The sequence below is a fragment of the Dipodomys ordii genome, unplaced genomic scaffold, assembly GCF_000151885.1.
Source record: "Dipodomys ordii isolate 6190 unplaced genomic scaffold, Dord_2.0 Scaffold143, whole genome shotgun sequence".
NCBI classification, from domain to species: Eukaryota; Metazoa; Chordata; class Mammalia; order Rodentia; family Heteromyidae; genus Dipodomys; species Dipodomys ordii.
The window spans coordinates 2,004,939-2,029,058 of NW_012267359.1; the positions used below are offsets into that span (position 1 = coordinate 2,004,939).

The 24,120-nt window shown below is 46.2% G+C and overlaps 2 protein-coding genes across 2 annotated transcripts in view; both read right to left on the bottom strand.

The window, feature by feature from the left end:
* Positions 1-526: 526 nt before the first annotated feature.
* Ywhag (tyrosine 3-monooxygenase/tryptophan 5-monooxygenase activation protein, gamma) lies at positions 527-23,889 on the bottom strand. Its single transcript, XM_013031795.1, has 2 exons — positions 23,646-23,889; positions 527-3,797 (listed from the first exon to the last, which is right to left on the bottom strand). Exons 1-2 carry the CDS (start codon positions 23,730-23,732, stop codon positions 3,141-3,143), a joined length of 744 nt encoding a protein of 247 aa, XP_012887249.1. The 5' UTR covers positions 23,733-23,889; the 3' UTR covers positions 527-3,140.
* The window catches only part of Ssc4d (scavenger receptor cysteine rich family, 4 domains), a 35,358-nt gene continuing 35,054 nt past the window's right edge, over positions 23,817-24,120 (bottom strand). Inside the window, exon 12 of the mRNA XM_013031707.1 lies at positions 23,817-24,089. Within this exon, the coding sequence (XP_012887161.1) occupies positions 23,817-24,089 (273 nt within the window). The remainder of the gene's footprint in view (positions 24,090-24,120) is intronic.

The following is a 24,120-nucleotide window of genomic DNA, read 5'->3' on the forward strand; positions in this document are numbered from 1 at the left end:
AGAGATCTAGCTGACTGCATCCCTTAAGTGTCCAGTGTTGGTTTTGTTCTGATTTTTATTCATTTCAGTATCGGGGCTTGAACTTAGGGCCTCACACTCTTGCTCAGCTTCTTCACTCATGGCTGACATTCAACCATTTGAGCCATGCTTCCACTTCTGGCTTTTTTGCTAATTAACTTTCCCAGTTATCTTTGAACCTTGATCCTCATATCTCAATCTCCTGAATAGCTAGAATTACAGTCATGAGTCACCAGTGCCCCCCTCAGTTTTATTACATACACACACGCCCTCCTCCAGGTGGCCTTAAACTTGGGATATTCCTACCTCCACCTGCAGAGCACCCATCTTGTTTCTTTGCAGCAGTGGAATGGAACTCAGGGCTTCTCACTCACGAGGCAAGTCACACTCCTAGCCCTTGCTTTTCTTGTATATGGTTGTGGTCCCCACCCCCTTCCACAACACCCCACACCCAATCAAACTTTCAAAAGCAAAGGACAAGCTAAACTCATCAAACGCAGCCCAGGGGCACTGAGATCAGATTTGTAAGTTTATTTGAGCAATGTACGACAGCTACATAATGACTCACATTCATGATATTCCATCACTGAGGAAAACTGCTAAGAATGGTCCGTGTGCGAAATAATTCCTTAGAGAAACACGGAGCTGGAAAAAGAATCACTGAGCAGACCTTAAAAAGAGTTCACTGCATAACATGACAAAAAAGCACAAAGGCTCATTCAGAGAACAAGTTGTGTTCTCCTAACTGGAAGTTATCATTTCACCATGACTGACACCAGACATTAAGATTAAACTAACACTGGTGTTTCTTTTGCCCCTTCCCCCCAAAAAACAAAAATATAACTGCATGTCACTATAGCAACATCCAAAACAGATCAATTTGTTACGATCACTATTTGGTAGAGCAAACTTTACCCCCAAAGGAAAAAATTAAATTAAAAAATTTTAAAAAATTTGAAGACTTAAGTTGGTTTTTTTTCTTTTGTCATAGGAATACATAACACCTACAGTATAAGTTAATCAATTTCAAGCTACTGTATAGAAACACAACACTGGCATGCACAATATGGTATCGATAGTAATGAAGGAGTAATCATCTCACTGGAAAGACAGGAGCATAGGCAAGTGCATTTCTTTAAAGAGAAAGGAAAGAAAGAAACCATTCAAGCTGCTTAAATAGCGAGTCTTCTATTCCCTCTTCAGTCCCAGCCCTCAGTAAGATTTTATCTTGCATTATTTCTGAAAAGCAGCCAGAGCCAAAGCTAAAATTTAAAGGAAAAATAGGTTTTGTAATTCCAGTAAATCATTTCCAAACACTACAAGGAAGGACATGACACTGCTCGCTGGATGCCAAGATGAGTCACAGAAAGCCCCCCTTCTCCCCCCCCCGCCCCTGTGTATTTTCCACCTGTGACAGTGACCCCAGGCCTTTGGTGGCACAGCCACAGCCAAGTTTTCTCTGCTTGGTCCTCCTGTGCATCTTGGTGTGGGGGGAGGGCCTTGCTCGCTAGTGAGGGGCCCTAGGGAAGGAAAGTCACGCTAAACTGTGCAGCATGGCTCCTGCACCACCCATCACCGTTCCCTATCACACACACTTATTTCTAGTGGGAAGCTTGATTCTGGAAAAAGCAATGGCCAGTTTCCTCCATTATTACTCTCCTTGCCTAAGCAAAAGAAAGTGGATGGCAAGTCCTGTGGGCCCATCTTGAGAGGCCCCCGTCCTGGACTGCACTCAGCATGAGACAGGCCATATTCAGACACATGATCCAAAGGAGAAAGTACGAGGGGCCTCCAGCTAGCAAATGAGCTAGCAGACAGTCATGTAAGCTTCCTTCAACTACATAAGCACACAGACTGCAGACAGGTGAATCTCCAACTCCCACACTGTCGGTAGAAGAGCAGTTTTGATGAGACGGGACGTAGGCGCTCACTTACTCACTACCTGATGAAGATGGAGACCGAGTGATTCAGGGAGGAGAAACTTCCCAGGCTCCCAAACAGACAGCTGTTTGTATCAGGGTCTCCACCTGGCTGGTACTCTAGCTCCAGACTTGTCATACAGCACCACACACCTTCTAGAAAAGACCACCCGGCCTCTCCAGTGGCCTCCCAAGTCCCCTGGGTGCCCGGCCCATGGCACAGTGGGGAAGACTCGGGGCAGAGGGTACAGAGGAACAAATGGCAGTGTGATCTCCGAGGGGCCCAAGCCCTTCTGAAAACATCCCGCCAGGACAGCAGACCCAAGGCCCCTCAACTCTGGTGGCAGGTATTTAACAGTTCTGCTAAAGCGATCAATAACTTTTGTGGTGGATACATGGTATAGGAAGGAAGAGCTCAGCCACCTGCCAAGCACCTATAAACCAAAACCAAGAGTTGCCTTGATTCTCCTTAGGCAGGTCTTCCAGCCAAGGAAGGAGACAGGGGGAGAGACAGACACAGACAGACAGACAGACAGCAACACCAACCTGGAAGCAGTGAGTGAGGGCCCTGCAAAGCCAACGCAACAGCAAAGGAAAGCTCACAACCGATGGCTGGATGTCACATATGGCTGAAACGCAGAAATACTGTCAACTGCAACTTAGTGTTAATACTGTTGCCGGCCAGGCCGGAAGTGTAAGGTAGAGAATACCTTAGGCTCCAAGGCTGTCCGTTTGGGATGAACTAGGCTGTGTCTGCAGCGTACACTCTGAAAAAAAAGCACAGCTAAGGAGCTCACATGGACAGGAAGTACCCGAATCTGAAGACAAGAGCAAATGAACATAAAAATCCTTACTGGAACCACAGAACTCACTGAATGAGGGCCACCCATTTACGCTTCTCCATCCTAACACCCTATCACCTGGCAATAAGTTAGACAGACAGCTCCACTTGCACAAACCTACAGAACAATCTGGATGCCTGTGTGAGGTGCTACTCCAGTTCCAGCACAGCTAGCCTGACTTTCCACTAGTGGTATTTTGGCAAAAATGTCAAAAGAGGCAATCAAAGACAGGACAGGTCGTGGGTTTCTCCCTGGGAAGGTCAGCCCTCCCTTTCCCTCCCCCACCCGACCCCCAACTCATGGGAAAAAAATAAAGACTGCAGTAGTAGCATCGGCGTGCGCTGCCAGTCCACCTGGGGCCTTAATTGTTGCCTTCTCCACCGTCGTCGTCTTGCTGATCGCTTGTCCAGAGCGTTAGGTTGTCACGGAGAAGCTGCATGATGAGGGTGGAGTCCTTGTAGGAGTCCTCGTTCAGCGTGTCGAGCTCGGCGATGGCGTCATCGAAGGCGGTCTTGGCCAAGTGGCACGCTTGCTCAGGGGCGTTCTGGATCTCGTAGTAGAAAACGGAGTAGTTCAGAGCCAGGCCCAATCGGATGGGGTGAGTGGGCTGCATGTGCTCCTTGCTGATCTCATGGGCCTCGCTGTAGGCCTTCTCTGACGACTCCACCACTGTCGCCCTCTTCTCACCAGTGGCTACTTCGGCCAGGTAGCGGTAATAGTCCCCTTTCATCTTCAGGTAGAACACTTTGCTCTCGTACTGGGTCTCGCTGCAGTTCTTGATCAGGTAGCTATCCAGCAGGCTCAGCACATCCTGACACACAGCCTCCAGCTCCTTCTCGATCTTCTCGCGGTAGGCACGCACCATCTCTATCTTCTTCTCATTGCCATCTGCAGACGTCTTCTGCTCGATGCTGCTGATTACCCTCCAAGAGGAGCGGCGCGCCCCAACCACATTCTTGTAGGCCACGGAGAGGAGGTTTCGTTCTTCATTGGACAGTGGCTCGTTCAGTTCCGTCACCTGCAGGAGAGGACAACTTGTTACAGCACTGATGACGTCATGGCCCAACCACAGATCTATGACAACACGCAACACATCTACCAGATGATCCAAGGGATTCACAGGCAGAAAGAGAAGCTTGGTGTGGGTGGAACAGCCATGGGGAAAATGCATCAAGTCCAGTCTTAGATGACACATTGCCAAGTCAACATTTTTTCGGGGGGGGGGGTGAGGAATGTTGTGGGACTAGTGCAGTGTTTTAGGAACTTGGGGAGACAATAAGCAATACATAAGAGAGGTGAACAGATTGCGTGTTTGTGCTTGTGCTGATACTGGGGCTTAAACTCAAGGCCTCAAGCTCTTGCTTAACGATCTGCTCAAGGCTGGAGCTCTACACTTGAGCCCTGCACCCTTTTCTTACTGCGGACTGAGCCCAGAAAATCCTGAACTATCACCTAAGTATACCCCAGCACTGTGGTCCTCTATAAGGGGACCAGGGACCGAGGACAATAGCATGAAACTGGTAGTAGCCACTAATTTAAAGGTTACATACATGGAGATAGTTACACCAGAACCAAAACAAATCAGTTTTCTGCTTGTTACAAGCAATGTATTTAAAGAATTCTTTGCTTGGGCTGGAAAGGCTTAGTGGTAGTGTGCTCGCCTAGCATGCATGAATCCATGGGTTCCATTCCTCAATACCACATAAGCAGAAAAAGCCAGACATGGTACTGTGGCTCAAGTGGTAGTGCGCTAGCCTTGAGCAACAGAAGGTCAGGGACAGTGCCCAGGCCTTGAGTTCAAACCCCTGGTCTGGCACACACTAAAAAAAAACTTTGCTCTTTACTCAATATCCAGAATATTAGAACATTTACAAGATTATCTCTTAAACTGGCCAGTTGTGGTGAGCTAACCTTTTCCTCAGCTTCAAAACCAGGGACAGGAGAGTGAAGGAATTGCATCAGCACCTACGGGGAAAGGGTGTCTGCCCAGCCCTCTGCAAGCACCTGCTAGAAATGCCACTGGGGATGAGTGGCGATGCTCCTCCAGGGTCCAGTTCTCTGTGAAGCCACTGTGGCTCACTCCTCAGACCACACTGGCCCTGCCACCCCCACAGGACAAGGGGTGCCCACATCCAGGGTCTGCGAGCAAGCCTTCCTTTTCTCTGGTTCCTGTTTGTCAAGCAGATTTCTGCCCCTTCCATGAGATTCTGCGGAGACCAACCCTGATAGTCTCTTGACCTGGTACTGAGCAACAGCAGAAGGCATGCTAGGTATATGCTTCCTTCTCCCCACAGGGCTGTCTTACGTTACGGTCCCCTAGCTCATCTTCCTGTATTGCGTACCTCTTCTCTATTTCACCATCTTCTCTGGCCTGGCTGGCCCTCCCTGAGCTACCTCACACCTCTGCCCACCATGAGCCTGAGCCATGAGCACCAGACAGCAAAGGCCAGGGCTAAGGGCCCTGCATGCCCCTTGGCCCCAGCAGCACACCCTAAAGTGGGCCTGCAGTGCCAAGAGAAGTTTGCATGCCTGCAGCCACAAATATCAAGTTCTGGCCTTTCCCCTAAATCCCGCTGGACATATTCCAAGAGCCAGAGGCTATTTAAAGCCCCAGTGACCTCAACAATGCACTATACCAGGTCTCCTCTTGCGGAGGAGGAAGAGGAAGAGAAGAGGCAGCGGCGAGCTGGGCTCGAGTCCGGAGGCTGCAGCTGGGATACAGACATTATGAAACAACACCATCATCTTTAGACAGAGCACCTCAGCCACAGTTGGAACATACTTACATGTGCTCTACTGGAGAAAAACTAAGCTAGAGGGGAAAACCTTTTTTTTATTATTTTGTCAGTTGTGGGGCCTGGGCGCTGTCCCTCAGCTCTTCAGCTCAAGGCTAGTGCTCTACCACTTGAGCCACAGTGCCACTTCCATCTTTTTCTGTGTATGTGGTGCTGAGGAATGGAACCCAGGGCTTCAAGCATACAAGGCAAGCACTCTACCACTGAGCCACCTTCCTAGCCCTAGAGGGGAAAACCTTTAGTTTTAAAAGGTCCACTCAAAAGCAAGGAAGAGTTCCTTAAAACCTCAAACTAGAAGTTACACAACTCTCTTAGAGCTGGGCACTGGTGACTCACATTTGTAATCTTAGCTATTCAGGAGGCTGAGATCTCTAAGAATTGTGGTTCAAAGCCAGACCAGGCAGGAAAGTTCATGACTTTTTTTTTTTTTTTTTTGGTCGTGGGGCTTGAACGCTGGCCTGAGCGCTGTCCCTCAGCTCAAGGCTAGCACTCTACCACTTAAGCTACAGCGCCACTTCCAGTCTTCTGGTGGTTTACTGGAGGTAAGAGTTTCACGGACTTTCCTGCCCAGGCTGGCTTTAAACAGCCTCCTGAGAAGCTAGGATTATAGGTGTGAGCCACGGGCACCTCCCAATTAACCAGCAAAAGCCAGAAGTGGAACTGTGGCGTAGGTAGTAAGACTGCTAGCCTTAAGAGAAAAAGTTCAGTGACAGTGTCCAGTGCCCAAGCCCTGAGTTCAAGCCCAGGACCACCATCAAACACACACCTGCACACATGCATGCATTTAAAAAAAAAAGTCCTTTAGGTCGGAACTGTACTACAGCTTAAGTGGCAGAGGGTTTGCCTAGCCCCAGCACCAAAATAAGAAAACAATAAATAAAGCCCTTTGCTGTTGTTGTTGTTGAGGGGCTTGAACTCTGGGCCTGGGCAATGTCCCTCAGCTACTCAACTCAAGGCTAGCGCTCTACCACTTGAGCCAGAGCACCACTTCCGGCTTTCTGGTGGTTTATTGGAGGTAAGAGTTTCACAGGGCTGGGAAGGTGGCTCAGTGGTAGAGCACTTGCCATGCATGCATGAGACCCTGGGTTCGATTCCTCAGCACTACATAAGCAGGAAAAAAAAAAAAAAAAGCTGGAAGGGGCACTGTGGCTCAAGGGGTAGAGTGCTAGCCTTGAGCTGAAGAGCTGAGGGCCAGCGCCCAGGCCCAGAGTTCAGCTCTTCTTGCCTAAGCCGGCTTTGAATTGAGACTGCTGGCATCCAGCTGTTACTTACTTTCTGAAGAGAGTTCTTGCTTAGGCACAGGGCTCTGGTGGTTCATATCTGTAGTCCTAGCTACTCAGGAGGCTGAAACCTGAGGATCATGGTTTAAACCCAGCACAGGCTTAAGAAAGTCTTTAAGATTTTTTTTTTTTTGGGTCCGGTTGTGGGGTCTGAACTCTGGGCCTGGGCGCTGTCCCTCAGCTCTTCAGCTCAAAGCTAGCACTCTACCACTTGAACCACAGCGCCACTTGCGGCTTTTTTCTTTTTGCTTATGTGGTGCTGAGGAATCGAACCCAGGGCCTCAGGCATACAAGGCAAGCGCTCTACCACTGAGCCACCTTCCCAGCCCCAGTCTGTAAGATTTTTATCTCCAATTAGTCACAAAAAGGCTAGAAGTGGAACTGGCTCAAATGGTAGGGGGCCAGCCTCGTGTGAAAAAGCCAAGAAAGAAAGAACTGGAGGCCCTGAGTTCCATCCTCCACAAAGGGGAAATAAGTCTCCCCTTTCTCTGTTCCTACTAGCTTAAGTTTAAGTATCTAGTAACTAAAAGATCTCAAATAAAAAAAGGATTGAAAAATCTGCAATTCTCACCAATTTCTTTTTTTGGGGGTTGGTTCTAGGGCTTGAACTCAGGGCCTGGGCTCTATCTTTGAGCCTCTTTGGGCTCAAGGCTAGCGCTCTGAGACCACTTAAGCCACAGTAACATTTCTGGTTTTGAGTGGTTAACTGGAGATAAAGAGACTTTTCTGCCTGGGCTGGCTCATGATCATCAAATCTCATCCTCCTGAGTTGCTCCCATTTTAGGCATGAGCCACTAGCACGGCCTCACTAATTTCAAAAGTAACACTCTAAATCCCAGCTACTAAGGAGTAAGGTATTAATTATGTCAAGTGCTCTTCTCTAAAAAAAAATCTTTCCTACCTTAGTAACATTAAGATTCTTAGAAAGCTTCTTAGGTGACTTTCTAACCTTGAGGCTTGGAATCAGGTCATTTACAATTTCCTCAATTTTACCATCTTCAAATGCAATGAATGCACTATTTAGCTTTTAAACTTTTTTTTTTCTTTAGATCCAGGTTCTGTGTCCAAGTTGTGGTATCCAGGCTGGCTTTAACTCCTGGTCCTCCTCCTACTTCATCTTCTGAATGCTAAGATTACAGGAATGGCTCACGCCTGTAATCCTAGCTACTCAGGAGGCTGAGATCTGAGGATCATGGTCCAAAGCCAGCATGGGCAGCAAACTTTGCGAGACTTTTATCTCCAATAAACCACTAGAAAACTGGAAGTGGTGCTGTAGGGAAATCGCTCAGGTCGAGTTCAAGCCCCACAACCACCACACCACCACCACCAACAACGATTACAGGAATGTACCATCACACCTAAATACTGAAAATAACTCAATTTAACAAGAGTTAATTTAACTTTACTTATGTGTGTGTGTGTGCGTGCGTGCGTGCGCTGGTCCTGGGGCTTGAAATCAAGGCCTAGGCTCTGTCCCTGAGGTTTTTGCTCAAGACCAGCACTCTACTACTTGAGTAACTTCTTGCCTTTCCCCCCCCCTTTGGAGTTAACTGGAGATGAGTCTTTCTTGTCCAAGATGGCTTTGAACCTTGTTCCTCAAATCTCAGCCTCCTGAGTAGCTAGGATTACAGGCAAGAGCCACTGGCAACTAGCCAGAGAGGGTGTTTTTTGGTTGTTGTTTATTTCTTGGTCATGGGGCTTGAACTCTGGGCCTGAGCGCTGTCCCACAACTCTTCAACTCACAAGGTGAGCACTCTACCACTTGAGCTGTATCGCCACTTCTGGTTTTGTTTTTTTTTAAAATTATTGGAGATAAGAGTTTCAAGGACTTTTCTGTCTAGGCTGGCTTTGAACCAAGATCCTCAGATCTCAGCCTCCTGAGTAGCTAGGATTACAGGCATGAGCCCAGCCAGAGAGGTATTTTTAAAGGTAGCAACATTGCAGAAACTTAGAAAGTAACAGTTTACCCAGGCACCAGTGGCTAATGTCCTAATCCATAGTATGTTTAGGACAAAGCTCAAAGTCTGAGACAGAAATTTGAGATTTCCTTTTTTTTTTTTCGGTTGGTGGTGGGGCCTGAACTCTGGGTCTGGGCACTGCCCCTCAGCAATTCAGCTCAAGGGTAGCACTCCAACACTTGATCCACAGCACCATTTCTAGCTTTTTCTGCTTATGTGGTGCTGAGGAATCGAACCCAGGGCTTCATGCATGCAAGGCAAGCACTCTACCACTGAGCCACCTTCCCAGCCCCCAACTTGAGATTTCTTAACAGTGACTAAGTCTGACATAGTCTGACATTCTCAACTGCCCTACAAAAGTGGTTGCTTACACTTGCATTACAGGTGTGACTCAGAAAAGGAACTTTTCCCCGTCACACCACACACACACACACACACACCACTCTAATGGCTTTCAACTTTTTTTTCTCTCTCTCTTTTGGCAGTACTAAGTTTTATTTTTTGCTGGTCATGGGGCTTGAACTTTGGGCATGGGCGCTGTTCCTCAGCTCTTCAGCTCACATTCTACCACTTGAGGCACAGCGCCACTTCTGGTTTTTCTGGTGGTTTACTGGAACTAAGAATCTCACTGAAGTTTCCTGCCCAGGCTGGCTTTGAACCTTGATCCTCAGATCTCAGCATCCTGAGTAGCTAGGATTACAGGCCTAAACCACCAGCGCCTGGCTAAGTACTGGGTTTTGAACTCAGGGTGTCTTGCTTCCTAGATAAAGCTCTACCACCTGGGCCATGCCCCCGCCCCCCAGCTCTATGGCTTTAAATCTTGTGCCTTCTCCCAAGCCAAAAGTCTCTGATATGATAGGTGCTGCCACATACCAGAGAAAGTGTCTCTAATATATGTCTTCTAAGAAGTTATAAGCTCAACTATAAACAAGTTATAGTGGCATATACCTTTAATTTCAGCCCTCATACTATTTTTCTCACCTCACTCCCTCCTGTCTCTGTCTCAGTGCTAGGGATCAAACCTCAGCCTTGATCATGCTAAGCAACCCCTCTACCACTGAACTGAATCCTTTGCTAAGAGTGGACATTTTAGAGAACATACAGAAAAATGCCTGATGTCCTTCATTGTAAATACTGATTGTTCTATCAGACAGCTATGTAGCCCAGGTTGGACTTGAACTTACAAATCCCCTGCCTCCACGTGCTGAGCACTGGGATTGCAGGCGTGTGCAGCCACACCTGGCTTGGGAAGCACAAGAGGACAACAAGGGCCATTACAATAATCACAAATGCTTTTAAACCCATGAACCTGCACTCTGCGCTGTAGAATGGACTCACTCCACTATTTGTTGTCTTAAATGCCTTAAATGGCTCACAGCACAGCAATAACACAGAAGCCTACTTACTACTAAAGAATTGTGTATTGCTGCGTATTTCTAAAAGAGTCTGCAAGCAGACTGGCTAGGAGGAGGCTGAGTTGTTAAGGCTGAACGAACTGGTACGGTACGGACAGAAGCCGATCAAGCAAAGCTCTCCACAATTCACAGCTCACACCTGACAAGAAGCAGTACACATATAGTGTTCCTTTTTCTCTCCCAGCACTGGGATTTGAACTCAAGGCTTCCTTCCCACTTGCTAGGCAGTCTTGACCACTTGAGCCATACTTCCAAGCCCTTTTTGCTCTGGTTACTTTATAAGGGATCCACGCCTGGGTCATGACACTGGTGCCAGTCTAGGAACTTTAAATCAGGCCCTGGGCACTGTCCCTGAGCTTCTTCACTCAAGGCAGTGTTCTAACACTTGAGCCACAGCTCCATTTCCAGCATTTTGCTGGTTAATTAGAGGTTAAGTCTCACATTTTCCTGTCCCGACTGGCTTTGAACCTTGATTCTCAAGAGATCAGCCTCCCTGAGTAGCTAGGATTACAGGTGTGAGCCACTCTTATCATCCATGTCTCTGGGTTTCCCGAGCAGCTTCACTGTGCCCACCCTATACTGTGTACCTCTGCTCTCTTACTCCACCCATCAGAGCTTGAGTCACCAGTGACTCACCCTGCTACTGTAAGGTACTGCTCAATGTCGAATGACAGCAATTAATGGGCGGATATACATAGCCCACACTGTTTGCAGAAATGGTCCTAATAATCCCTCCCAACCCTGTATATACACTTCCTTCCTTTCCAGTGATTCTCAAGTTCATCCCATCAAGATGGTAGATCTTCCTCCACCTCTAGGAGGTGGGCCTAGCCAAGAACATCAGCTAAGGGAGCACTGGCAAGGAAAGGACAGAGGCCTGAAGGGTGCTTGTGCAGCCCAGGCTTGTGGCTGCAAATGCCCCTTCCTTACTCTCCCTCCCCCCCACATATACAGAAAGAAGCCAGGTTGAACCCTGAGGCTCAAACAGGCAGGTCCAGGGTAGCTTCTCAGCCAACCACAAAACCATGAGGATATGCTTGTTTAGAGTAGTCTGAGAACAGGAATGCAAACTGAAATACATTCCACTGCCCCAAGCTATAGCAACTTAAGGAAAAATATAGTCTTTAATTAAGACCTCAAAGCTGTGTCTACCCCACCAAGTTGTCTACTGTAGCACCTGTACCCAATGTGATGGATGAATTGCTAAATTCTGGGACCAAAGTACAGGACTTTCCTCTTTAAAGAAAAAGAAGGGCAGTTTACTTGTCTAGATTCCCCTATTGCTCCAGCTTGTCTTCTGTCTAAAAATCTTTCCTTTTCTGGAAAAAAAAAAAAGGTACTCAGGTTCCAATTCAGGACCTGGAATCTCCCCTCAGCATTTCTGCTCACAACTGGTGCATTCACCACTTGAGCCACACCTTGGGCTGCTGGAAGGATACTTCCCCACAGCCACGTTGACATCATAACCACCTTCAGGCCTTTCCAAGGCTACAGCACTTGCCATGGATTGTTCCTCTCTGTCTAGACATCTGGGCCCACTTCTCTTATCCCAAGGTTAGCCCCCAAATTAATGATACCTAATAGCTTAATAATATTGATTTTGACAACAACACCTTCTTTAGAGTCCTTTTTTTATTTAACTGTATTTTTTTAATTTTCTTTTTTGGTACTAGGTAGGGATTAAACCCAGTATGTTGCACTTTCTGCCCATGCTGGCTTTCAATTGTGATCCTCAGTTCTCAGCTTCCCGAATAGGTAGGATTACAGATATGAGCCACCAGCACCCTGCCCCCAGAATCTTTTTTTTTTTTTTTTTTGGCCACATGTTTCTCTTCAATAGCTGATTTTTTTTTTTTTTTTGGCCAGTCCTAGGCTTTAACTCAGGGCCTGGGCACTGTTCCTGAACTTTTACTCAAAGCAAGCACTCTACCACTTGAGCCACAGCACCACTTCCAGCCTTTTCTGTTTATGTGGGACTGAGAAATCAAACCCAGGGCTTCATGTATGCTAGCCAAGCACTCTACCACTAAGCCACATTCCCAGCCCTTCCAGAATCTTTTTTTTTTTTTTTGGTCAGTTGTGGGTCTTGAAACTCTGGGCCTGGGAGCTGTCTCTGAGTTCTTCAGCTCAAGGCAAGCGCTCTACCATTTGAGCCACAGTGCCACTTTTAGTTTTCTGGTGGTTAGAGGTAAGAGTCTCAAGGACTTTCCTGCCCAGGCTGGGTATGAACCACCACCAGTGCCTGGCTCCCTCTAGAATCTTTTAAAGAGAGGATCTCCCCATGTAGCCCAGGCTGGCCTTCTGCCTCAGCCTCGGAATTCAGGAATTACACATATTCACTACCATTCCCTGTTAGGAAACCCCCTTTGCTGCCTTGTGTCTGTGTAGAATTGTTTCTACTTGATTTTGTGGAATAAACACTCGCACAAACATTAACAATGCCTACCACATATCCATATTTTCCCCAATTTTGTGCTAACATCATTCCCCCTCCTGTCTGCCTAAATGCCCATAAACCACTCAACTGTCTACAAAATTACCATCCAAGATAGAAATACTAGCATCAGGGCTGGGAGGGAATGTGGCTTAATGGTAGAGTGCTTGCTAGCATGCATGAAGCCCTGAGTTCAATTCCCCAGTACCACATAAAACAAAAAAAAGCCAGAAGTGACACTGTGGCTTGATTGGCAGAGTGCTAGCCTTGATCAAAAGAAGCTCAGGGATAGTGCCCAAGCCAAGTTCAGTCCCCAACACTGGGGGAAAAAAAAATAAAAAATATAAAAAGGATGTCATACACTGGTGGCTCACGCCTGGAATCCTAGCTACTCAGGAGGCTGAGATCTGAGGATAGAGTTCCAAAGCCAGCCCGGGCAGGAAAGTCCGTGAGACCCTTATCTCCAATAAATTAGAAAACCGGAAGTGGTGCTGTGGCTCAAGCAGTAGAGAGCTTGCCTTGAGCTGAAGAGCACAGGGACAGCGTCCAAGCCCAGAGTTCAAGCCCCACAAATGACCAGAAAAAAAAAAAAAGGAACAAACATAGGACCTTAATAAAAATTTATTTTGCTTTATTTATACCTAGACTATCCATCAATCTCAAGGCCAACTGAAATTAATACATATACAGTAGTCAGAGAATAACATGCTTCTGTAAAGAATGTAATGTATATTAAAATTAATGAAGGCAGACCAATAACGCTGGGAATGGTAATTAACACCTATAACCCTATCAACAGGGAGTCTGATCAATTTAAGGGAAACCTGGGCTTCTCCCTTTTTGTTGTTTTTGTGGGGGTCCTGGGGCTTGAACTCAGAGCCTGGGGGCATTTTTCCCCCCTCAAAGCTATCATGCATTCTACCACTTGAACCACAGCCCTACTTCCAGTGGGTGTCCCCACCTCCCCCACCCCCCCGTAGTTTATGGGAGGTTAAGAGTCTCACAGGTTTTCCTGCCTGGGCTGGCGTTTCAAACCATGCTCCTCAGATCTCAGCCTCCTATGTAGCTAGGATTATCTGGAATGAGCCCACAGCAAGCTACAATTCCTTGAGCCTTAGGAAGAAAAATACCCTTTGAGCTCAAACTTTAGGTAAGCATTTTCATCTATAAACTGGTAAGAATAATAACTTTTGTTCCCTTTCCCATCCCCCCCACACCCCCTCTAATCCATATTTGTATAGCATAATGTGGGCTTTTTTTGGCCTGGATAAAAGCATGAGTCTTGCTGGTCACCCATGCCTATAATCCTGGCTATTCAGGAGGCTGAGATGTGAGGATCCTGGTTTGAAGCCAGAACAGGCAGGAAAAATCCTAGAATCAAGTGGTAGACCTGCAGACCCTGAGCTCAAACTCTAGAACCATCACTACATAAAAAAAAAAAAAGCCAGAAGCAAGTGGCTCACCCCTAGAATCCTAGCTAGTCATGAAGCTGAGATCTGAGGATCATGATTTGAAGTTAGCCCAGGCAGGAAAGTCTATGTGACTTTTATCTCTAAATTAACCAGAAAACCACAAGTGGTCCTGTGGCTCATAGGGTTAGGGTGCTATAGCCTTGAGTGAAAAAGCTTAGGGACAGCATCTAGGCCCCGAGTTGAAGCTCCACAATCAACAACAAAAAAAGCCAAAACTTCCCATGAATGTATTCTACCACTGAGTTCCACATCCAGCCTAGTAGTGTCTAATTTAAGTCAATTTCAGTCAATGCAGGAATGCTTACCCAAACATACCACTAGTATCCTGAGGCTGGTCACACTCAACATATAGGCTTTATTTTTTTGTCAGTTGTAGGGCCTGAACTCTGGGCCTGGGCGCTGTCCCTCAGCTCAAGGCTCAAGGCTCACGCTCTACCACTTCAGCCACAGCCCCACTTCCAGCTTTTTATACTTATGTGTTGCTGAGGAATCAAACTCAGGGCCTCATGCATGCAAGGCAGCACTCTACCACTGAGCTACCTTCCCAGCCCCCCAGGCTGATTTTTTTTGTGTAGGTCATGTGTATGGGCACTGTCCCTTAGCTCTTCAGCTCAAGGCTAGCGCTCTACCACTTGAGCACAGCTCCACTTCTGGCTTCTTCTGTTTATGTGGTGCTGAGGAATCAAACCCAGGGCCTCACACATGTGAAGCAAGCGCTCTACCACTGAGCTACCTTCCCAGCCCCCCTCCCCCCGCTGAATTTTTACAGCACATATTATCATTACTAGTCTTTAGTATACATGTACATGTACACACACACACACTCTAAGTGAACAAATCTAAGACCAAATCCAAGAATATTGTAAATCCAAGAGATATTTCTAACTCATTAAGCTATAGCTATATAGGAAACTGAGGTTCGAAGCCAGCTGGAGCAGGAAGGTTCATGAGACTATGTCTAATTAATCAAAATTACATATAATAAAAACAATAAAAATAAAAAATAAGCAATTAATCAAAATTAGCTTGGAAGTGGAGCTGTAGTTCAAGTGGTAGCTCAGGGATAGTGCCCAGGCCCTGATTTCAATCCCCAGTACTGGCACACAAAAAAAGGTTTGGCGAGTAAGCCAACAGAAATATTTTGTGAAAAAATCTTAAATCAAATGTCAGTGTATGAAATTTACTGTATTGTTCTTCCTTCCTTCCTCAGTAGGTAGATCTAGTTGTTAGTCTATAGAACTGTCAAAATGAAGAAAAAATAAATTAGCAATTTGTTCAGCTGATATGGTTATTCACTGGAAATATCACAGGTTGGCTATGATTCTGTTGTTTTGCTACTGAGACATGGTCCAACCTGAGGCTGGCCTTGAACCCATGATCCTTCTGTCCCAACCATTTCATGCTGGGAACTGCAGGCTGTATGTACATCACCAGGTCCAACACCTAAACATTGGCAGAATGCTGCCCCATAGGTGTGGTACCACATCCACCCATTCACAACCCACCCAGGCTCCCATCCTCCTGGGAATACAGGCTGATGACACACAGCACTTGTATGTCAACTAAAGGCTGGCACTGCTCTTAAAGCCAAGGAAAGTAGCAAATTATCTGCCATCTGAATTAAATGCCTTCATTGGAAACTGCACCGTGAGGGTGCCAAATGTGAATGTAAAGAGATTTTGCTGGTATTGGAGCATCTGTGGTAAATAAGGGGAAATTTTAGGTAGACAAAAGGCCATCTTCCAAAATGGTAAATAATCCCAAAGGAGCCAGAAGAGCGAAAACTATGTAGACAGACTGCCAACTGTTGTGTGTTATGGAAGCTGGGGCACGAGGCTGATTAAACCCTCATCGTTGTTAAGTGTGCAGTTTCCATTAAAGCAAAGCATGGCAATGGTTCTTACCATGGAAGGGGGCGGGGAGAGAGAAAGCAAAAGGGAGGAAAAGAAGAGAGCCTGACTCAAACAGGCCATCTACATGTTCTCTGCTGCACCTTCTTTTCTTCCAAGTAGAAAGGGTGCTACTTATGGATTTATTGGAGGGTGTCAGTACTAGGGCTTGAACTCAACTCAGGGCTTTGTACTCTCACTTGGCTTTTTTGCTGCCTGCTGGCACTCTACCACGTGGGCCATACCTCCAGTCTGACATTTTGCTGGTTGGAAATAGAATGACATTTCTTCCTGGGCTGACTTCAAACTGCAGTCCTCTAGGTCTCAACATCCAAAATAGCTAGGTTGATTACTAAGCATGCGACACCAGACTAGTGCTACTGAAATTATAATGATCTATATACAATACTCAAATACTTCAAAACTTTTCTCCCCTAGGATCTCACCATGTAACACAAGGCTAGCCTCAAACTCAGGATCCTCTAGTCACAGCCTATGAAAGGCTGAGATTACAGGATAGGAGAGCCCTGACAGGTCCAGCTTTGGTTTGTGTTCAAATAATGCTAAGGGCGGAACCCAGGACCTTATAAATGGGAGGCAAGCACCTTACCATTGAGCCATGTCTATGGTCCCCTTTATTTATTTGTTTGCTTGTATGGAGGTTGAAATCAGAACCACATGCTCTGGCTCAGCTTTCTTGATCAGTGCTGGTGCTATGCCACCTGAGCCACACCTCTAGCCTAGCCTCTTGCTGGATAGCTGGAAATGATTGGAGTCTTGAGCTAGTCTAATAAACAGCCTCAAACCATGATCCCCAAGGTTCCAGCCTCCTCAGCTGGTATTACAGGTGTGAGTCATATTGAAAGCTGACTATATTTTTTTTTCTTGTACCAGTCTGGTGGCTTCAATTCAGGACCTGGGCTCTATTCCTGAGCTTTTACACTCAACATCAAAGTTGGAATTTCAGGCAAATAGCTTTAAAACATAGTTCTAGCTCTAAAAATAGCAGGAAGCTGGTAGCTTAAGCCTGTAATCCTACCTACTCAAGAGACTGAGATCTGAGGCTCACAGTTCAAGGTAATAATAGGCAGAAAAGTCCTTAAGATGCTTATTTCCAACTAACCAACAAAAAAGTCAGCAGTGGAGCTGTGGCTCAAGTGGCAGTATGCCAGCCTTGCATGAAAAAGCTAAGGGACAACTCATCCAGATTCTGAGTTCAAGCCTCAGGACTGGCACAATTTAAAAAAGAAAAATTAGTCAGGAACAGTGGTGTGTGTCTATACTTAGGTGGCTGAAAACAGGAGAATCCCTGAGTGTAGGACTTAGAGGCCAGTCAGGGCAACAGAATGAGATTCCAAATCCAAAAAGATGGAGGGGAGGAGAAGGTTTGAGGTATCACTCACTTGTACAACAGTGTTGGGCAGTGAGGTTCTGGGTTCAATCCTCAGCACCAAGTAAAAATTTAAGCCTTTTTCTTCATCCTTTAAATACTAACACCATAGGGACCTTTGCTTTTTAGATCTAGGATACTTAAAACATGGCAGCTCAGGTGTCATATCAATCATTCCTTTTAAGAAGCTGCAGAAATTCTAATGAGTGAAACTTGCCTTTTACAGCCCTCCTCGGGCTGCCTCTTGGCCACTTCTCAACTTCGTGGTAGTGCTGCAGCTGTTCCACACTAGGCAAGAGGGCATGAGCCCTCCTCAACTCTTCAGGGAGTGTTCAGAGGCCCTGTGTCACAAACAGGAGAGGAAAGCCGAGTATTCCCATCCCCCTGAACAGTGAAGCTGTTTTCTCTCCAAAGATGAAGAGGCCAAGAACAACGAGCTCAGTTGGGATTTTGTTTGTAACATTATATTAAAGTCTACAGTGAGGCACTAGTGGCTCACACCTGTCTGTAATCCTAGTGAGGATCCTAGTTCAAATTCAAAGCCAGGCTGGGCAAACAAATCCAAGACACTTGTTTCACTTTAACCAGTAAAATGGCAGAAGTAGAGGTGTGGCTCAAGTGGTAGAGTGCCAGCCTTGAGTGAAAAAGCAATGTACCAGGCCCTAAATTCAAGCCCCAGGATGGCACAAAATATTGGAATAATTTTTTTTAATGTTGCTAGGGGCCAGTGGCTTATGCTATAATCACAGCTACTTAGGACGCTGAGATCTAAAGATTGTGGTTCAAAGCCAGACAGTGCAGGAAAATCCATAAAAGTCTTATTTCCAATTAAGTACTAAGAGCTGAAAGTAGAACTGTGGCTCAAGTGGTAGAGTGCTCATCTTGAGCCAAAGAAACTCAAGGACAGTACAGTACCCAGCAGGTTTTCAGATACACGCGTACAACTGATACCTTGCAGGCAATTTGGCTTCCCAGCCACTAGCTCTTTAAAAAAGGAGAAAGTCATGTGTATGTTCTTTATGATCTACAATCTTCATTACTTCTACCAAATTATGGGGCCAGTTGGGCAAGGTAACACATACCTGTAATTCCAGCTCTCAGGAGTCTGAGGGCAAAAAGATATCAACTTAGAGGCAAGATAGGGCTACCAAAGCAAGACCCTGTCTTAAAAAAAAAAAAAAACACACACACACAAGATATGGTTCCATACACAATCAAGAAACAGCCAGACGACAGTGGCTCACGCCTGTAATCCTAGCTACTCAGGAGGCTGACATCTGAGGATCACAGTTCAAAGCCAGCCTGAGTAAGCAAAGTCCCTGTGAGATTCTTATGTCCAATTAACCACTCAAAACCCAGAAGTATAGCTGTGGCCCAAGTGGTAGAGGTCTAGCCTTGAGCACAAAGAGGCTCAAGGTTCAGTGCCCAGGTCCCAAGAGTTCAAGCCCCACAATCAGCCAAAAAAAAAAAAAGTGATACTGAAAATGGAATTTGGGGGATGGTAGGTAATATAATAGAAAAATTGTTAGGAGTCGTTTATAGAAATGAGTGTGTGACTCCCGCCTATAATCCTCCTCAGGAGGCTGAGATCTGAGGACTAAAAGTCCACAAGACTTATCTCCAATTAACGAAGAGCAAGCTGGAAGTGGAGTTGTGACTTAAAGGGCTAGAGCATTAGTCTTGATCAAAAGGACTTAGGGACAGTGCTCAGGCCCCAAGTTCAAGCCCCTTAACCAAAAAAAAAAAAAAGTAAGTGCGGTTTTTTTTCCCCTCTTGTCTTTAAAGGGGTCCTTCCCCCACCCCACCTCCCCATGGTACATGAAGTGTTGAAGGAATACAGATTTATCAGATGTTCTGCCAGATAGAAGGTTAGCTGGATAGAAGGCCAGGGTAGAATTCTCACTTTGTGCATGAGGATCACATTGGTGACCAAAACAAGGCACTTAATGCCCAACACTGGAGCTCCATCAGCTTTTAGTGCTATGCAAAACAGCTCTCTCTCCAAGAGCCAGGGAGGGACAATCACCACACATGGGGCTGCCTGGGGCTGAAAATGAGCAGCAAGAACACAGCAACATTTCTATAGTCTGTAAGAGTTAATGGTTTGTTCAGATTTCAGATCAATTGTTCTTATTTATTTGGGTGAGCATCATGTGGCTTTTAAGCTCTATGGCTCCCTAAATGGCAGTACAATACAAGCCTAGCTAATTTATGCTGAAAAGGTTCAGATGCTGGAAAACAAAGAGGAAGGGATAACCAATTACCACTGGTATGAGCTGTGCCGGGCACTTCCCAGACACATTCCTGAATTGGTAATCACATTCTGAAATGCAGCCAGTCATGGTCCAAGACCAGCACTACTAGTTTAAAATAGCATTTTCTTATTTTTTGAACTAGATTGAGGTGACAGCGACACACCAGAATGTACTAAACACCATTCAGTGGCCTGCTTGCAATCTGTTATGTGACACTGCTCAACAAAAGTCTTCTCCACTCTTATAACAGAATTTAGCTAAATAAATAAGGCTTCCCCAAATACTGAAGACAAAGAAGACCTACCAGCACTGTTAATGAGGATGTCCACTGCGTTTAACATCTTTTATCTAACATAATTCAAGACATGCATCGGAGAGTTTTTTTTTTTAATCAGAAATAACTGAATATCCATTTGGGCATTGTGATGGCTATCACCTGGAAAGTAACCCAAAGAGAACAATTCCAGACACTGGACAGGAATAATGGCTGGCAGGACTCCACCTGAGAGCTAAAGGCATCATTACTCCATTAGTGATAATGGCTATTGATCCAGCCTTCTAGAAGAGCTGGCAGGAGACATAGAATAAATACTGCAGATAGGAAAGTTTTACTGTCTATTGATGCCCTGAGTTTTGTTTATATACATAATTATGATGGCCATTTGCCACCCATACCCATGCCCCTACAACCCAGGTAGATTGCTTCAAGAAAACTAGTGATCTAGAACCTTCCCTCCCACCACATCAAGTACCATGGCTCAACTTAGAATACTCCCATCTCAGGAGGCTGTCCAAAGGACAAGACATTCAGTGGTAACCTTCCTTGCCAGAGGGAATTGGGCAATACCCCCAGAGGGGATGCTTGATACTACAGTCTCCAACACAATGTCTACCATTTCCCTCTACATACAAACACCTGTAAATTAGACCCATTAAGGGATTAATAACAACTACTGACAGAACAATTCTAAGCCTGTGATGCTATCTGATGTGATCCCATTTCATATTTTGGACAATGGTTATCAAGGGTAACTGACATCAGAAGAAAAATAACTGGGGGGAGGGGAGCTGGTACTAGGGCTTGAGCTGTTCTTTAGCTTTTTCACTGAAGGCTAGTGGCCTTTTGCTGGTTAAGTGGAAATAGGAATCTCACTGCCAGGGCTGGCTTCAAATTGTGATCCTCAAATCTCAAGTCTCCTTAGTAGCTAGGATTACAGGAATAAACCACTGACAAAAAAAAATTTTAAGTGTGAATAAAGGAGAACTAGTAATATTGTCTAACATGTAGGAAGCACCTGAGTATTTATGCTGTTAAGTCCAGAACTACCTAACATTTCTACCCTACTCACCACATAAAACTACTCTGCACATTCCAGCTCTGTCATTACCAGGATAATTACGATAAATGCAAATAAGTTTTAACTTTCCTATGAAGATGTCAGCCTTCCAAAAGAGCACAAGTGCTAAGACTGAACTTTTTTCTTTGTTTTTTTCAAGTCCTCCTTGATGACTTCTTAGAGGGAGGGTGGCTGAAAGATGTGACTTAAGTTGCACAGCACCTGCCTAGCAAGCCTGACACCCTAGGTTCAAACCCCTCCCCCCTCCCCACCAAGGATTGGATTTAGCTACTAGACTACACACCAGCCACATGACTTTTCTGAACTGGGTAGAAACAGCTGTGTAGTAGTTATCATTTTTTTAATGCACCTACTATGTTCCTTAATAAATACCCAACTATGCAAATAAGAAAAATAAGGGTTAAAAGTAGCTTGTTTCATGAACTAGGTTTGGTAAGAACTTTATCTTACAAACCACTCTTCCCTCCATAGTAAAGGAGCAAATGCCAAAAGACAGCCTTCCCAAATAGTGATATTAAGCATCTGGTAATGGATTCCTATTCCCTAACGATACTGGAAATGACCCAGAAGGAAGCCATCTTTTTCAAGGTTTTTATTAAAATCTGTCCAGTTAATTATTTGCAATCACCTATTATGTTCCACCCTTGCACTATGGGTAGAAGTATGTTCTTATTTAAAAATTATTTTATTCCATAATTTCCCAACTTCAAGAACAGGGCATGTCTGAAAATATGAAATTACCTTAGGAACTTTTGTTCAATTGAATTAGGCATACCTAGAGGTCACATGTTTGCATGTCTAAGGGTAAATGAAATCTCTATTTTTTGGACCAATTTTTTATCTGGTGGAAGAAGAGCTTTGTTTCACCTGACTTATCAGCTAATTTCTGCATTACCTTGGACAAATGCCATTTGCAAACTCCCTAGCAGCCCTTAGGTGCATTGCAGCCTCTGTGTCATTGTGTGTGACATCACTGGGCTGTTATGGGTATAGGTGCGAGGTCACTCGCTTTCCTGTGAAACTAGAAATATGGAAAAATTAATCTAAATAACACAAATTAAAAGCTATTTCCCACAGTGGATACCTAACTTAAGGTCCAACTTGTATCATTTCAGCATGAACACATGATAAAACAGCAACTGTAGCAGTAGTAGTATTCCCAATTCAGAACCAATTCTTTTTTTCTTTAATAAGAAAAAAAATGGCGGCTGGCTCAATTACAAAACCCTGCAAGAGCTAATATATTTAAGTATTAATCTGTAATATCTCTACTACTACATTTAGAGGATTTGACATGAAGGTACACATGCCAGCATTCACTTCACACTGGAAATGCATTTTTTAAATCTTTGTTACATAAGGCAGTAAGATCGATATTAAGATAATGGGAAGACTAAATTTTTACGTTTCATTTTATAATATTTGATTCTTCCCCTCTCCTCTAACACCTTATTAGATAGTGTTAGTAAGAAAATGGTGCAACACTAACTGGTAGAAATTTGCATCCCAGACAAAAAACGTGACAAGTGGAGATTAATCTTATCAGAAAGAGGATACATTCGCTTAAAATTTTTTAGAGCCTCAGATGTATCTAAACAACAAAAAAAATTCCCCCCCTTAAAGTAACTCCTCCCATCCTCCACCCAGTCTAGGCTCTCTGCAATATGACAAATGCAGAATCTTCTAGAACGACTTGATCCTGCCTCCCACCACCGCTTTTGTTTGCGATATCAGATCCGACGGAATACATATATTTTTTTCTTCAATTTAACAGGTATTTTCAGCAGACGCGTGCCTGAATTCTAAATAGAAACAGTATAAGTACAAATTGAACCAGACGGCTCACATTCACAGGCTTTATTTTAAAGGCAATACCTACCCTTTCTGATACAAAAAACATTTAAGGAAAATGGAGATGACATGTGGAGAGCGATCAATGAAAACGCCAGCGAGACAAATGTTCCCCTACCCTTCCTAAAAGCCAGAGGGACTAGGCTTTGGGGAATGGAGGAAAAAAAAAAAGAGGGGCCTTTTGTTAAGAAAAACGTGAGAGCAAGGTTTCGATTTTGCACTGATTTTCAAAGAGACTCTAGGTTATTTTTCCCTTCGGGGAGGTTCTTTAAAGATTCTGCCAGGGGAAGACAGTGGGGAGATGATGAAGGGTGGTGGGGTAGAAAACTGGGAGACCTGCTGAGTGAATGGGAAAGGCGCCGCCCAGACACCAGGGAGAGAAAGAGGAACCGCATCCATGCGGTCCCCCGCCCCCACGCCTGGGCTGGGAGGAGGGGAAGCGGGGCACAAAGGATGCGCACGGCCCCCGCTCGGGTCCCCGCTGGATCCGGAGACGCCGAGACCCCCGACCTCGCTCCCACCCGCAGACCCCGCCCCAGCCCGAGCCCGAGCCTCCCAGGCCGCCCCACCCGGCTCCGGGGACCTCGCGGAGAAGCCGCGTCACCACCCGGGACCCGGGCGCTAGCAGGGTCTTCCCCGGGGGGCCCCCTCGCCAAGAGAGATGGAACGGAGCCCCGATGAGCCTCCACCCCGCCCCGGGCCGTCCCCGCCCGGCCTGAAGGCCCGGGAGAGGCCAGGGCGCGGCGGGGGGAGGGGAGGAGACACTCACGTTCTTCATGGCCGCGGCCATGTCGTCGTAGCGCTCCGCCTGCTCGGCCAGCCGGGCTTTCTGCACCAGTTGCTCGCGGTCCACCATCTTCGTGGGCTGGATCGGGCCGGAGGAAGGAGACCTGGAGGACGGCTGCGGCGGGGCTGGAAGCCGTGTGCGGGAGCGACCGACTCACGAAGCGAGCTGCTGAGGCGGCGGCGGCGCAGAGGAGGTGGCGGGAGCTGCGACCGCGGGACCGGGCGCGAGGCGGCTGCGGCGGCTGTGCGTGCCGCGGGCGGACAACCCCCTGCGGTCCCGCCCACTCCGCGTGACGTCAGCGCCCCGCCCCGGCCCGCCCAGGGCTCGCCCGGCCCGCCCTGCCCGGGCTTCAGCTTCCGCACCCCAGTAGGCGCGGTTTGGAGGCGTTTTCTTCATGTCCCCTCCCCACACACTTCGCTCGCTGTTCTGCAACGCCCTTCTTTCTTCAACAGACCCT